This window comes from Salmo salar, chromosome ssa28, assembly GCF_905237065.1.
Source record: "Salmo salar chromosome ssa28, Ssal_v3.1, whole genome shotgun sequence".
Classification (NCBI taxonomy): Eukaryota; Metazoa; Chordata; class Actinopteri; order Salmoniformes; family Salmonidae; genus Salmo; species Salmo salar.
Window position 1 is genome coordinate 28,771,343 of NC_059469.1, and position 14,573 is coordinate 28,785,915.

General features: G+C 41.3%; 1 protein-coding gene across 1 annotated transcript in view; it reads left to right on the top strand.

Annotated features, from left to right (window-relative positions):
* LOC106589820 (ribosomal protein S6 kinase alpha-2) overlaps nt 1-14,573 on the top strand; it is a 44,030-nt gene that overhangs the window by 12,811 nt on the left and 16,646 nt on the right. The window contains exons 6-12 of the mRNA XM_045710383.1: nt 2,447-2,553; nt 3,743-3,780; nt 3,926-4,068; nt 10,050-10,120; nt 10,275-10,363; nt 11,248-11,312; nt 11,728-11,830. Of these exons, the coding sequence (XP_045566339.1) occupies nt 2,447-2,553; nt 3,743-3,780; nt 3,926-4,068; nt 10,050-10,120; nt 10,275-10,363; nt 11,248-11,312; nt 11,728-11,830 (616 nt within the window). The remainder of the gene's footprint in view (nt 1-2,446; nt 2,554-3,742; nt 3,781-3,925; nt 4,069-10,049; nt 10,121-10,274; nt 10,364-11,247; nt 11,313-11,727; nt 11,831-14,573) is intronic.

The window sequence follows — 14,573 nt, forward strand, 5'->3', positions numbered from 1 at the left end:
AGCATTGTCTCGCATTAGGAGGAACCCAGGGCCAACCGCACCAGCATATGGTCTCACAAGGGGTCTGAGGATCTCATCTCGGTACCTAATGGCAGTCAGGCTACCTCTGGCGAGCACATGGAGGGCTGTGCGGCCCCCCAAAGAAATGCCACCCCACACCATGACTGACCCACCGCCAAACCGGTCATGCTGGAGGATGTTGCAGGCAGCAGAACGTTCTCCACGGCGTCTCCAGACTCTGTCACGTCTGTCACGTGCTCAGTGTGAACCTGCTTTCATCTGTGAAGAGCACAGGGCGCCAGTGGCGAATTTGCCAATCTTGGTGTTCTCTGGCAAATGCCAAACGTCCTGCACGGTGTTTTGCTGTAAGCACAACCCCCACCTGTGGACGTTGGGCCCTCATACCACCCTCATGGAGTCTGTTTCTGACCGTTTGAGCAGACACATGCACATTTGTGGCCTGCTGGAGGTCATTTTGCAGGGCACTGGCAGTGCTTCTCCTGCTCCTCCTTGCACAAAGGCGGAGGTAGCGGTCCTGCTGCTGGGTTGTTGCCCTCCTACGGCCTCCTCCACGTCTCCTGATGTACTGGCCTGTCTCCTGGTAGCGCCTCCATGCTCTGGACACTACGCTGACAGACACAGCAAACCTTCTTGCCATAGCTCGCATTGATGTGCCATCCTGTGTGAGCTGCACTACCTGAGCCACTTGTGTGGGTTGTAGACTCCGTCTCATGCTATCACTAGAGTGAAAGCACCGCCAGCATTCAAAAGTGACCAAAACATCAGCCAGGAAGCATAGGAACTGAGAAGTGGTCTGTGGTCCCCACCTGCAGAACCACTCCTTTATTGGGGGTGTCTTGCTAATTGCCTATAATTTCCACCTTTTGTCTTTTCCATTTGCACAACAGCATGTGAAATCTATTGTCAATCAGTGTTGCTTCCTAAGTGGACAGTTTGATTTCACAGAAGTGTGATTGACTTGGAGTTACATTGTGTTGTTTAAGTGTTCCCTTTATTTTTTTGAGCAGTGTATATATATATATAGTCAAAAATAATATATTTGGGAGGTTCAAAAACACTCCAGGCCACACGTGAAGGTCTACAACTAGATAGAAAGTGTGTAGAAATGATAATGGAACGATATATTTTCAAATAACTACCCTTTTTCTGGCCTACAAATTGATTTGGACAAACAAATTGGTCCTAAAAACAATGTGCAGCCCTCCGTTGCATTTCGAAATCCCAATGTGGCCCACAAGTAAAAATGATTGCCAACCCCTACACTAGCCCATATAATAATACCGCTATTATGAATACATTAAAGATAACAATGCCTGTGATGGACTGGAGGAGAAACAAGCATTTTCTTTATTTTGCTTCCTTGCTTATCTTACTATCGATTCAGTGACTCATATTTCCAAACCTCTCCTAGAGTACCACCAGCCATTCTACTTATTTGTTCATTTCCAACTGGCACACCTGATCCACCTGGCCAACTGATCATCAAGCCCCTGATTGGTTGAATCGGGTGTGCTAGTAGGCCTGCTGGAACAGATCATATATAATGAACTGTTGGGGTGCTTGAGGGGAGTTTTACCAAATGATTAAGTGGATGGAGATTATTATTGCAGAATAAAAACAACCTGCTGTCCGGATAATAGACCACCAACTTTGTAAACGCATTCATCCATTCACCCATACTTCCTAAAACTACTGCCTCTGCTGTGTCATCGTGACTACTACCAATTCTGTAAATGATAACAACTGGAATAAAGTTGAACTTAATCTGTAAACAATTTGTCTCTTTGGATTTAAATGTGCTCTACTGGGCAGAGAGACATGTGGGAATTGAGATGTGAATTAATTACCGCTGGTCTTGGAATCAGTCATCTGGAGCAGCTAGCAGATGCACGGGTGCTGGCGGGACCTTGTTACTTTAACGGCAATTCAATTTTCTCCTTGGCACCGCAGGCTTTATTCCCCAAACAAATTCTATTTGGGAGCTAAATCAATCTTACTGTGGCTAAAATTAGCTCTGTAGTAAACAAGGAGAGAAGTCAACAATCCATGCTCTGACTGAGGAAACTTGGCAAAGGTTCTATGACATCCTAAATGCAAATATTTTGGGTGAGGTTCGAAGCAGCTGGCTATGTGATCAAGTTAATGAGTTTCAATATGAGTTCAATCTGTGGCTAGTGCTTTTGTTTTGCTCAGGCTACCTGACATTGGAATAATGGAAAACTGTCTGTTAAATTTGATCTGATTAAAACATATACATTTAAAACACATTAATTTAAAACACATCAATCTAAAACACATCAATGTAGGCTACTCTTAGGTTTTAAAAATATTATATTTTATGTTCACAATCATATATCACATGTGTACTGTTTGCATATTGTCAATGAACTGTCACTGGTAGTCTTTCTCCTTTGTCCATTTGCAGGTGATGTTTACTGAAGAGGATGTGAAGTTTTATCTGGCTGAGCTGGCCTTGGCCTTAGATCACCTTCACAGTCTGGGCATCATCTACAGAGACCTCAAACCAGAGAAGTAAAACACTTGTACACCCACTGACTGTACAGTGCCATAGACTACTTCTCTGTTCAAAGACCACCTTTGTGGACCTGTCTGGCGCAGTTGGTAGAGCGTGGCGCTTGCAAGGGTTGTGGGTTTGATTCCTGCTGTGTTGAACCATACCTAAAATGTATGCACACATGACTGTAACTTGCTTTGGATAAAAGTATCTGCTAAATGGCATATATTATACAGTTGTTACGCATGTGAGCGCTCAAATACACTGTTTCTTCATCTCAGAGATTTATGAATATTCTGATTGGGAATGACCAAGCACATAACTGCATTGGATTACTGGAGCACCATCTGATTTGATATCATATAATACTGATCCAGGAGTTCAAACAAGGTTGCTGCTCTGTGTTGCTGCCTTCTCCGTGCCTATCAAAACAACTCTGGTGCAATCAAGGCAGCATCTGTCTGTCTCTTTTCCGTGAGCACATCCTTCTGTTTATTCTGAAAGGGCTATCAGAGGGCTTTTACAGTTGATGGAAATGTTTGACGACCTCCAAATGCATCAGTCAAGGAAACATTTAGGCCCTTGAGATGTTAAAAGTGTCCACTTTTCCATCAAGCTCTATTTTTCATTTTTTCCATGTTAACAATGTGGAATGCAGGACTAGTAAATTGGCTCTCAGGGGGATTTGATGAGAGGAAATAAATTAAGAGCTCTCAGCCTGCTCCTTGATTTCTCTCTCCAATGGGAATAATATAATAATCATCATCATCATCATCATCATCATAATAATTGATGTGTGAAGGTGTCGTGTCTTTACAGGTTTCATTTTATTTACAAAAATATATTTCATTAGTACATACTCTTATCCAGAGCGAGTTACAGTAGCGAGTGCATAGATTTCTCCCATACTGGTCCTCCATGGGAATTGAACCCACAACCTTGGCATTGCAAGCACCATGCCACAGTGGATTTGCAGTGCTCCTTCTTTTTTGAAGGTCGAGCTATTCCCAGCTTTACTGTTGATGATTAATGACAGCAACCCAAGGGCAACAGTGTGCTGTGCACAAATCCATTTGTTCTAACAAACAAACACTCAATAAATGTGTGGGTGACATGTACTGTGCAGAGAGGTGTAAAGATTTTATATACAGTATTTCTATTATACAGATATACTGTATATTGATGTCACATTCCTTCCCTCTACAGTATTCTTCTTGACGAGGAGGGCCACATCAAGATTACAGGTGACTAAAAACTGTTTTGAAAAGAGATTAGTAGTATTAGTTGTCCCTTGGAATAGCAGGAGTCTCTCTAGTACATTGAATACATTAAGCCCATTGCTGGTGGCCATTTTCCTCCGTCTTTAACATCAGTCCCTTTGTGTTTTAGATTTCGGGCTGAGTAAAGAGGCAACAGACCATGACAAGCGAGCGTACTCCTTCTGCGGGACGATAGAGTACATGGCCCCTGAGGTTGTCAACAGAAGAGGACATACACAGAGTGCTGACTGGTGGTCATTTGGCGTCTTAATGGTATGGACCTCCCTCCATTTCTTTTGATAATGTATTACACACATACTATAGCTATTGGTTGGCTGCAATGTTGCTGCAACGCAATCTCCAGGGCAGAGTTTCATATAGTGAAATTATGTTTGCATCCAGTATGTGGACGTAGCACTACGCATACAGCCTGTACGACCAGATGGGGGATCTTAATTTGATCACTTGGTTGTTGCAGAAAATGATCCTTCACAGCAGGAACTGCAACCTTGTAGTGCATTCCAGGTTTAAAAAGGCTTATAAAGTTTGTAATTTCCACTTTAACATTTCAGACTTGATTTGCCCTAACGAAAAATATATCAACCCTATAAAAATGTACATTAATTAAAATCGACATCAAAACCTTAAAAATAAATAACTGTTCCTTTTCATTTGTATTAGCACTTTGCATTTTCACTTTTTGTATTTTATTGAGCATGGATTAAATTAATGATGATATTTTTGCATCTCGGCTTCCTTGGGGTATTCCTCCTCGTGGTTTTGAGTGTGAGTACTCTTTGAACTCTTTACAGATATGTTCTCTCCCACGCACCGGCCGCCTTTCGTTCTAGCCTGTGCGCAAACCCTCATACTTGCTTTCTACTTCCCATTAATTATAATCCACATAATAATTCCATATTTCCTGTTGCTGCAGGATTTTATTCCGGCTGTGGGAAACTGGTCAAATTAAGATAGTACATCTGTATACTCCAAATGTGGATCTTAATGCATCACGCAAAAGAGACATAATATATGACTATGCATACTGGTATGGTAGTAGTCCACTACTACTACTACGTCATACACTAATCTCTTCAGTCCTCTTAATTTAGAAGATGAATGCGGATTGAATAGAGCCAGACATGTTATAATCAGGTTGCTGCTCACACATCCACACATTACTCCACTACCTGTAGCCGCGGTCAAATGACCAAATCGCCCTCTAGTGGTCTCATGGGCGGAATGTTATTCATCCTTTTCATTATTCCATAATTAATAAACATTATTATTTTTTAAACAGACAAATCCGGTGTTTCTATATCAATCGGTTTTGTTATATTTCAGTCTTCTGTGATGTATATTAAATGTAATACTGGGATGCAAAATCAAAACAGGAATATATTTCAACTCTAAATCTTTTATTTTTTATTTTTTTATTTCACCTTTATTTAACCAGGTAGACCAGTTGAGAACAAGTTCTCATTTACAACTGCGACCTGGCCAAGATAAAGCAAAGCAGTGTGACAAAAACAACAACACAGAGTTACACATGGGAAAAACAAACATACAGTCAATAACACAATAGAAAAATCTATATACAGTGTTTGCAAATGTAGTAAGATTAGGGAGGTAAGGCAATAAATAGGCCATAGTGGCGAAATAATGACCTTCTGGCATTAACACTGGAGTGATAGATGTGCAGATGATGATGTACAAGTAGAGATACTGGGGTGCAAATAAGCAAAAATAAATAACAATATGGGGATGAGGTAGTTGGGTGGGCTATTGACAGATGGGCTGTGTGCAGCTGCAGTGATCTGTAAGCTCATCTAGAGGTTTGTTAACACAGTGTTCAAAGAACGGCCAGAAGTATACAGAATGGTGTCGTCTGCGTAGAGGTGGATCAGAGAATCACCAGCAGCAAGAGCGACATCATTGATGTATACAGAGAAAAGAGTCAGCCCGAGAATTGAACCCTGTGGCACCCCCATAGAGACTGCCAGAGGTCCGGACAACAGGCCCTCCGATTTGACACACTGAACTCTATCAGAGAAGTAGTTGGGGAACCAGGCGAGGCAGTCATTTGAGAAACCAAGGCTGTTTAGTCTGTCAATAAGAATGCAGTGATTGACAGAGTTGAAAGCCTTGGCCAGGTCGATGACTACAGCTGTACAGTATTGTTCCTTATCAATGGCGGTTATGATATCGTTTAGGACCTTGAGCATGGCTGAGGTGCACCCATGACCAGCTCAGAAACCAGATTGCATAGCGGAGAGGGTACGGTGGGATTCGAAACGTTAACTTGGCTTTCGAAGACTTTAATAAGCATTTCAATAAGCAGGATAGATATAGGTATGTAACAGTTTGGGTCTAGGTTGAACAGGCTAGTAATAGGGGTTGCAACAATTGCGGCAGATAATTTTAGAAAGAGAGGGTCCAGATTGTATATCCCAGCTGATTTGTAGGGGTCCAGAATTTGCAGCTCTTTCAGAACATCAGCTATCTTGATTTGGGTGAAGGAGAAGCGGGGGGGCTTGGGTATGTTGCTGCGGGAGGTTCAGAGATGTTGGACGGGGTAGGGGTAGCCAGGTGGAAAGCATGACCAGCTGTAGTAAAATGCTTATTGAAATTCTCGATTATCGTGGATTTATCGGTGGTGACAGTGTTTCCTAGCCTCAGTGCAGTGGGCAGCTGGGAGGAGGTGCTCTTATTCTCCATGGACTTTACAGTGTCCCAAAACTTTGGGGAATTTGTGCTACAGGATGCACATTTCTGTTTGAAAAAGCTAGTCTTTGCTTTCCTAACTGACAGTGTATATTGGCTCCTAACTTCCCTGAAAAGTTCGATGCTAATGCAGAACGCCATAGGATGTTTTTGTGCTGGTCAAGGGCAGTCAAATCTGGAGTGAACTATGGGCTATATCAGTTCTTAGTTCCATTTTTTTTGAGTGGGGCATACTTATTTAAGATGGTGAGGAATACACTTTTAAAGAATAACCAGGCATCCTCTACTGACGGGATGAGGTCAATATCCTTCCAGGATACCCGGGCCAGGTTGATTAGAAAGGCCTGCTTGCTGAAGTGTTTTAGGGAGCATTTGACAGTGATGAGGGGTGGTCGTTTGACTGAGGACCCATTACGGACGCAGGCAATGAGGCAGTGATTGCTGAGATCCTGGTTGAAGACAGCAAAGGTGTATTTAGAGGGCAGGTTGGTCAGGATGATATCTATAAGGGTGCCCGTGTTTACGGATTTAGGGTTGTACCTGGTAGGTTCCTTGATCATTTGTGAGATTGAGGGCATCTAGCTTAGATTGTAGGATGACCGGGGTGTTAAGCATATCCCAGTTTAGGTCACCTAACAGTACGAACTCTGAAGATAAATGGGGGGGCGATTAATTCACATATGGAGTCCAGGGCACAGCTGGGGGCTGAGGGGGCTCTATAACAAGTGGCAACAGTGAGAGACTTATTTCTGGAAAGGTGGATTTTAAAAGTAGAAGCTTGAACTGTTGGGCACATACCTGGATAGCGTGACAGAACTCTGCAGACTATCTCTGCAGTAGATTGCAACTCCGCCCCCTTTGGCAGTTCTATCTTGGAGGAAAATGTTGCTGTTGGGGATGGAAATTTCATGGTTTTTGGTGGCCTTCCTGAGACAGGATTCAGACACGGCTAGGACATCAGGGTTGGCGGAGTGTGCTAAAGCAGTGAATAAAACAAACTTAGGGAGGAGGCTTCTGATGTTAACATGCATGAAACCAAGGCTTTTACGGTTACAGAAGTCAACAAATGATAGTGCCTGGGGAATAGGTGTGGTGCTGGGGTCTACAGTGCCTGGGTTAACCTCTACATCACCAGAGGAGGAGTAGGAGTAGGATAAGGGTACGGCTAAAGGCTATAAGAACTGGTCGTCTCGTTCTTTGGGAACAGAGAATAAAAGGAGAAGATTTCTGGGCATGATAGAATAGCTTCAGGGCATAGTGTACAGACAAGGCTATGGTAGGATGTGAATACAGTGGAGGTAAACCTAGGCGTTGAGTGACGATGAGAGAGGTTTTCGTCTCTGGTGGTACCAGTTAAGCCAGGTGAGGTCTCCGCATGTGTGGGGGGTGGGACAAAAGAGCTATCTAAGGCATAATGAGTGGGACTGGGGGCTCTACAGTGAAATAAAACAATAAGAACTAGCCGAGACAGCAGTAGACAAGGCATATTGACATTAGAGAGAGGCATGAAGCAATCACAGGTGTTGATCGGGAGAGCTAAGACAACGGGTAAATGGCGATGAATGGGCAGAGCGGGTCAGTTGGGTACATACAGGACCTGAGTTCAAGGCTGGGGCCGACAGATAACCAAAATGAGGTACCGTGTTATTGAAACAGTCCAGGGGGCATCAGCTGTGTATCCGAGTGATCATAGGGTCTAATGAGCAGCAATAGGTGAGTCAGGGAGCCGTTCGGTAGTCACTACTATGCTAGGCGAGCGGGACATGGTACAGGTGTTTTCTTTTTTTTAAGCCCATAACCGTGTGTGAGGTGGATATTTTTGTTTCAAAGTAGATTTGTTTAAGACTACCAAGAAACACTCTGTGTGACCTTGATTTAGCCCACTGCAGTAAAAGGCAAAAAAACAAGGGACTGCCTCTAGTTCTCCACTTCCTCTAAAGAACAAAGGACTTCCTCTAATTCTCCACTTCCTCTAAAGAACAAGGGACTGCCTGTAGTTCCTTTATATTTCCCTAATGGTTTCAAGGCTCAATACTTTAGTCTCACGTTAAAACCAGATCAATACAAACCTTGTCAAATGTATTCCTTTAGGGACAGAATTTGAGCCTAGTATTGATTTTGTGCTCTATTTAAGGATCCTATTCTGGATTTTCTATTTTCTTACCTTTGATATTAAACACTGCATTGTTGAGGAAGAGCTTTATAGAAAGCATTTCACTGGACTGTTTACACCTGTTGTATCCTGTGCACGCAAAAACATTTACTTTCATTTGATTTTATAACACAAGCTCTGCTCTCGCCTAAAGAAACGCACCAGGCACTCTTACTAATTTCACCTGGCTCTCCATCTGCAGTGCTAGAAGAAGAGCATGTGTAGTAGCTGGAAAATATTATTATTCCTATATCATGCCCTAGTATAGTGAGTTAGCCAGCCAAGATGTGTTACATAACTACCTGACTTGATATGCCAAACACCGAGTCCTCAAAGCAAACAGCAATTGTGAGTCATCTGTGACACTGCGGACCTGGGCAGCTCCTCAACTTCCCTCATTTCGTACAGCAATCATCAGGAAATGAAAGTCATTGCACTGTAATGTTTTTTTTGTAACACTTGACGTACGAGAACCATATGAAAATAGAAATAATGTAGACAGGAAAATTGAATTTCCACTAGAGCAGAGAAGAGCTGGTTTATTTATGTAAATGAAATCTGAGTTGAGCTCAATTCAAACTGATAAGGGCACCCTGGCTGTGGCGGATTGTTTTCAAGGAATCAATCAATGATGTAGCAGAGGCACACAAACACACACACAGCAAATTTACTTTGTTTCAAGTATTGTCAGATGATTATATTGTCAGAAAGCATTGAGCCATCTAATGCTCAACACGTGAGCATGGCCGCTTGAATTTGTATTCACACTCACATACAGTTGTAGAATCCTAATTTGATCTATATTGTCACAGCAAAATAATCTTGCACCAACAGGATTTTAATGTTAAGTCCATAATGTTGCTTGATCGGTGGTTAGGCTATTAGCTGGCTAACAGTAGGCTACATGAAAAGTGCAATACTGTTAAAATTACCATGTGTTAGTGTGGGTTTTCAGTGAATTTATGTAAATAATGAAGCAAAAGATTGATCAAATGAAGATCCTACATCTGTAGATTAAATGTTACATAAAGGGATACACAAGGACAGGAGCTAGCATCAATGCAAGCTTTTAAAGTTGAGTGCTATTGCACATTCATTTTAATGGTTGAAGAAATTGATGACAACAGTTTGATTGTAATATTTTCAGTATTTCCACAGCTTTCCTGTGTAGCTCAGTTGGTAGAGGGTGGTGCTTGCAATGCCAAGGTTGTAGGTTTGATTCTCTTAGGGGGCCAGTATGAAAATGTATGTCCTCACTACTGTAAATCACTCTGGATTAAGAGTGTCTGCCTAAATGTAAGTAGAAGCTGTCCAAATTGTGGTGAAATACATTAGATTGATCTGTAAATTGCCACTGACATTGTTTCTTTGATTTCAGTTTGAAATGCTGACAGGATCTCTACCATTCCAAGGCAAAGACCGCAAGGAAACAATGGTCCTGATACTGAAGTAAGATACTATGCTGACAATGTCTATGGCAACTACCCCAGGAAGAGTAGCTGCTGCCTTGCCAACAGCTAATGAGGATCCCTTATAAATACAAGACTATATATGAAATAATATTTTTTTCCTGTGAAATAACTTCTTTTTTTCGGTTTTGTAGAGCAAAACTTGGCATGCCGCAATTCTTAAGCCCAGAGGTGCAAAGTCTAATACGGGCCCTCTTCAAAAGAAATCCTGCCAATAGATTAGGTATGTAGTCAAGAGCATTACTAAAATGTGTCATTTCACATGATCCATTCTATTTATCAATTGGAAGACAAACGTACAGCATTAGATCAACCTTTTCTCATTTATTAAATGGGACACAGTAGACAGCATTGAAATCTGAATCTTAACTCATCTTCACATTGAGGGTTTTCAGGATAGTGCAGGCTAGAGGGCAGAGTTACGGTTTGTTTTCTCTTACCCGTCGGTGGAAGCTGGTTGGCCAGTGGTGGGATTGAATATAGCCATATGAATCACTTCCTCCATGATTTATAAGATGGAGAGTAATGTCACCGAGACCTCTTCAAGCCAGAGTCATTCTTTATGTATCTTTACGGGAAATATTAGTCATAATTTACCTAATGCTGAGAGGTTATATGTGTTATATGCATCTATATTAGCCTTTATAAGACATCTATATTAGCCTTTATAAGACATGTATATGAGCCTTTATAAAGCATGAATATGAGCCTTTATAAAGCATGTATATGAGCCTTTATAAAGCATGTATATGAGCCTTTATAAAGCATGTATATGAGCCTTTATAAAGCATGAATATGAGCCTTTATAAAGCATGTATATGAGCCTTTATAAAGCATGAATATGAGCCTTTATAAGGCATGTATATGAGCCTTTATGCATTACTGCATAGGACTTATATGTTATGTTATGTTATGTAGCCACCACCAGAGACCCTAGTTAAATAAAATGGTCTAGAGAGTGTAGCTAATATTACCCATAATACCCCATATTCTCACTGAATGAGCAGAGATATACTTGAGATAGAATTTTAGTAAGTGAGAAATGTACAGCCCAGTGAAGCTAAAAAGAGTATTCAATCTAAATGTCCTGGTGCATTTTACTGTTAGGTGCTGGACCAGATGGAGTCGAGGAGATTAAAAGGCATAATTTCTTTGGAAATATAGATTGGAATGTGAGTACAATGCTTCTCGTAACCTTTTCTAGAAATCATTAAAGGCAAAGATGATTATCCATTGCTTTTTGATATGTCCTGAGGATTTCCTTTGGATTGTTGTACTTTCATACAAGAAGTGAAGGAATTTTACCTCAGACTTTGTACCTACTGAGTAGAGAGGGAAGAAAACAACAATATAATTGAAAGCTTTCTTCTTTCCAAGAGGACAATTTTCTGTACAGTATTTGGGTTGAAACATAATCTATTTTTACTCTCAGAAGTCACTGACCTATTTCTCTTACCTTGTTTTGGTTGCCATACTAACAGATCAAGCAAAGAGACATACCAAATTACCATGGATTAAATGTTGCTCAATACTAAATGGAAAAATTAAAGTAGCATTTTACCTTTCCCCCTCATGGTGAAACCACAGAAGCTTTACAGAAGAGAGATCAAGCCTCCATTCAAACCAGCAGTGGGCAGGCCAGAAGACACCTTCCACTTTGACCCCGAATTCACCTCCCGCACACCAACAGGTGATTAGTAATTGTAGGTGAAGTAGTTTAGCCCATTGGTGTGTGTGGTGTGCGTTTGTTTGTGTGTTGTGTGTGTGTGTGTGATGTTGCACATAATTTCATTAATCATGATGTTGTGTTTCATTTCATGCTGTTTGCTTCACTGTTATGCTGTTTACTCAAAATAATAATTTCTCCATGCATCAATTTGCTATTAAATTACTGACAAATAATCCCCTCTTTTATATCGACATAAAGTACACTTCCATATCAACAAAGTCAACCAGCCACAACCCTCTGAAATGATTATATCATTCAATGAGTGCAGTTACATGCACACAATAATACGATTATTGTGAATAATCAGATTAATATAATAGTTTGACTTAAACGTTTGCATGCTTTGCAAGAAGATCGATTTTCCTAATAATCCTGTTTCCATGGACACGTCTGAAATCAGACTTCCTGGTGGGAAAATCACCAATCAGAATGAACGTTCTACCATGTTATTTTTCTGAAGCATATTTGATTCTGAGTTCGGACATATAAAGTTTATATGTGAAAACCATTCATAAGATGCGTACTTTCAGTTTTTCCGAACTCACTTCACTTGCGCAGCACAAAAGAAGGCAGCTCATGCTGCTCATGCTTTCACATGGTCATATCAAATCCACTGCTACAGTATGCTAACACATGGCCATATCAAATCCACTGCTACAGTATGCTAACACATGGCCATATCAAATCCACTCCTACAGTATGCTAACACATGGCCATATCAAATCCACTGCTACAGTATGCTAACACATGGCCATATCAAATCCACTGCTACAGTATGCTAACACATGGCCATATCAAATCCACTGCTACAGTATGCTAACACATGGCCATATCAAATCCACTGCTACAGTATGCTAACACATGGCCATATCAAATCCACTGCTACAGTATGCTAACACATGGCCATATCAAATCCACTGCTACAGTATGCTAACACATGGCCATATCAAATCCACTGCTACAGTATGCTAACACATGGCCATATCAAATCCACTGCTACAGTATGCTAACACATGGCCATATCAAATCCACTGCTACAGTATGCTAACACATGGCCATATCAAATCCACTGCTACAGTATGCTAACACATGGCCATATCAAATCCACTGCTACAGTATGCTAACACATGGCCATATCAAATCCACTGCTACAGTATGCTAACACATGACCATATCAAATCCACTGCTACAGTATGCTAACACATGGCCATATCAAATCCACTGCTAGAGTACGTTAACACATGGCCATATCAAATCCACTGCTACAGTATGCTAACACATGGCCATATCAAATCCACTGCTACAGTATGCTAACACATGGCCATATCAAATCCACTGCTACAGTATGCTAACACATGGCCATATCAAATCCACTGCTACAGTATGCTAACACATGGCCATATCAAATCCACTGCTACAGTATGCTAACACATGGCCATATCAAATCCACTGCTACAGTATGCTAACACATGGCCATATCAAATCCACTGCTAGAGTACGTTAACACATGGCCATATCAAATCCACTGCTACAGTATGCTAACACATGGCCATATCAAATCCACTGCTACAGTATGCTAACACATGGCCATATCAAATCCACTGCTACAGTACGTTAACACATGGCCATATCAAATCCACTGCTACAGTATGCTAACACATGGCCATATCAAATCCACTGCTACAGTACGCTAACACATGGCCATATCAAATCCACTGCTACAGTATGCTATCACATGGCCATATCAAATCCACTGCTACAATATGCTAACACATGTCATATCAAATCCATTGCTACAGTATGCTAACACATGGTCATATCAAATCCACTGCTACAGTATGCTAACACATGGTCATATCAAATCCACTGCTACAGTATGCTAACACATGGCCATATCAAATCCACTGCTACAGTATGCTAACACATGGCCATATCAAATCCACTGCTACAGTATGCTAACACATGGCCATATCAAATCTACTGCTACAGTATGCTAACACATGGCCATATCAAATCCACTGCTACAGTATGCTAACACATGGCCATATCAAATCCACTGCTACAGTATGCTAACACATGGCCATATCAAATCCACTGCTACAGTATGCTAACACATGACCATATCAAATCCACTGCTACAGTATGCTAACACATGGCCATATCAAATCCACTGCTACAGTACGTTAACACATGGCCATATCAAATCCACTGCTACAGTATACTAACACATGGCCATATCAAATCCACTGCTACAGTATGCTAACACATGACCATATCAAATCCACTGCTACAGTATGCTAACACATGGCCATATCAAATCCACTGCTACAGTACGTTAACACATGGCCATATCAAATCCACTGCTACAGTATGCTAACACATGGCCATATCAAATCCACTGCTACAGTATGCTAACACATGGCCATATCAAATCCACTGCTACAGTACGTTAACACATGGCCATATCAAATCCACTGCTACAGTATGCTAACACATGGCCATATCAAATCCACTGCTACAGTACGCTAACACATGGCCATATCAAATCCACTGCTACAGTATGCTATCACATGGCCATATCAAATCCACTGCTACAGTACGTTAACACATGGCCATCTCAAATCCACTGCTACAGTATGCTATCACATGGTCATATCAAATCCACTGCTACAGTATGCTAACACATGGCCATATCAAATCCACT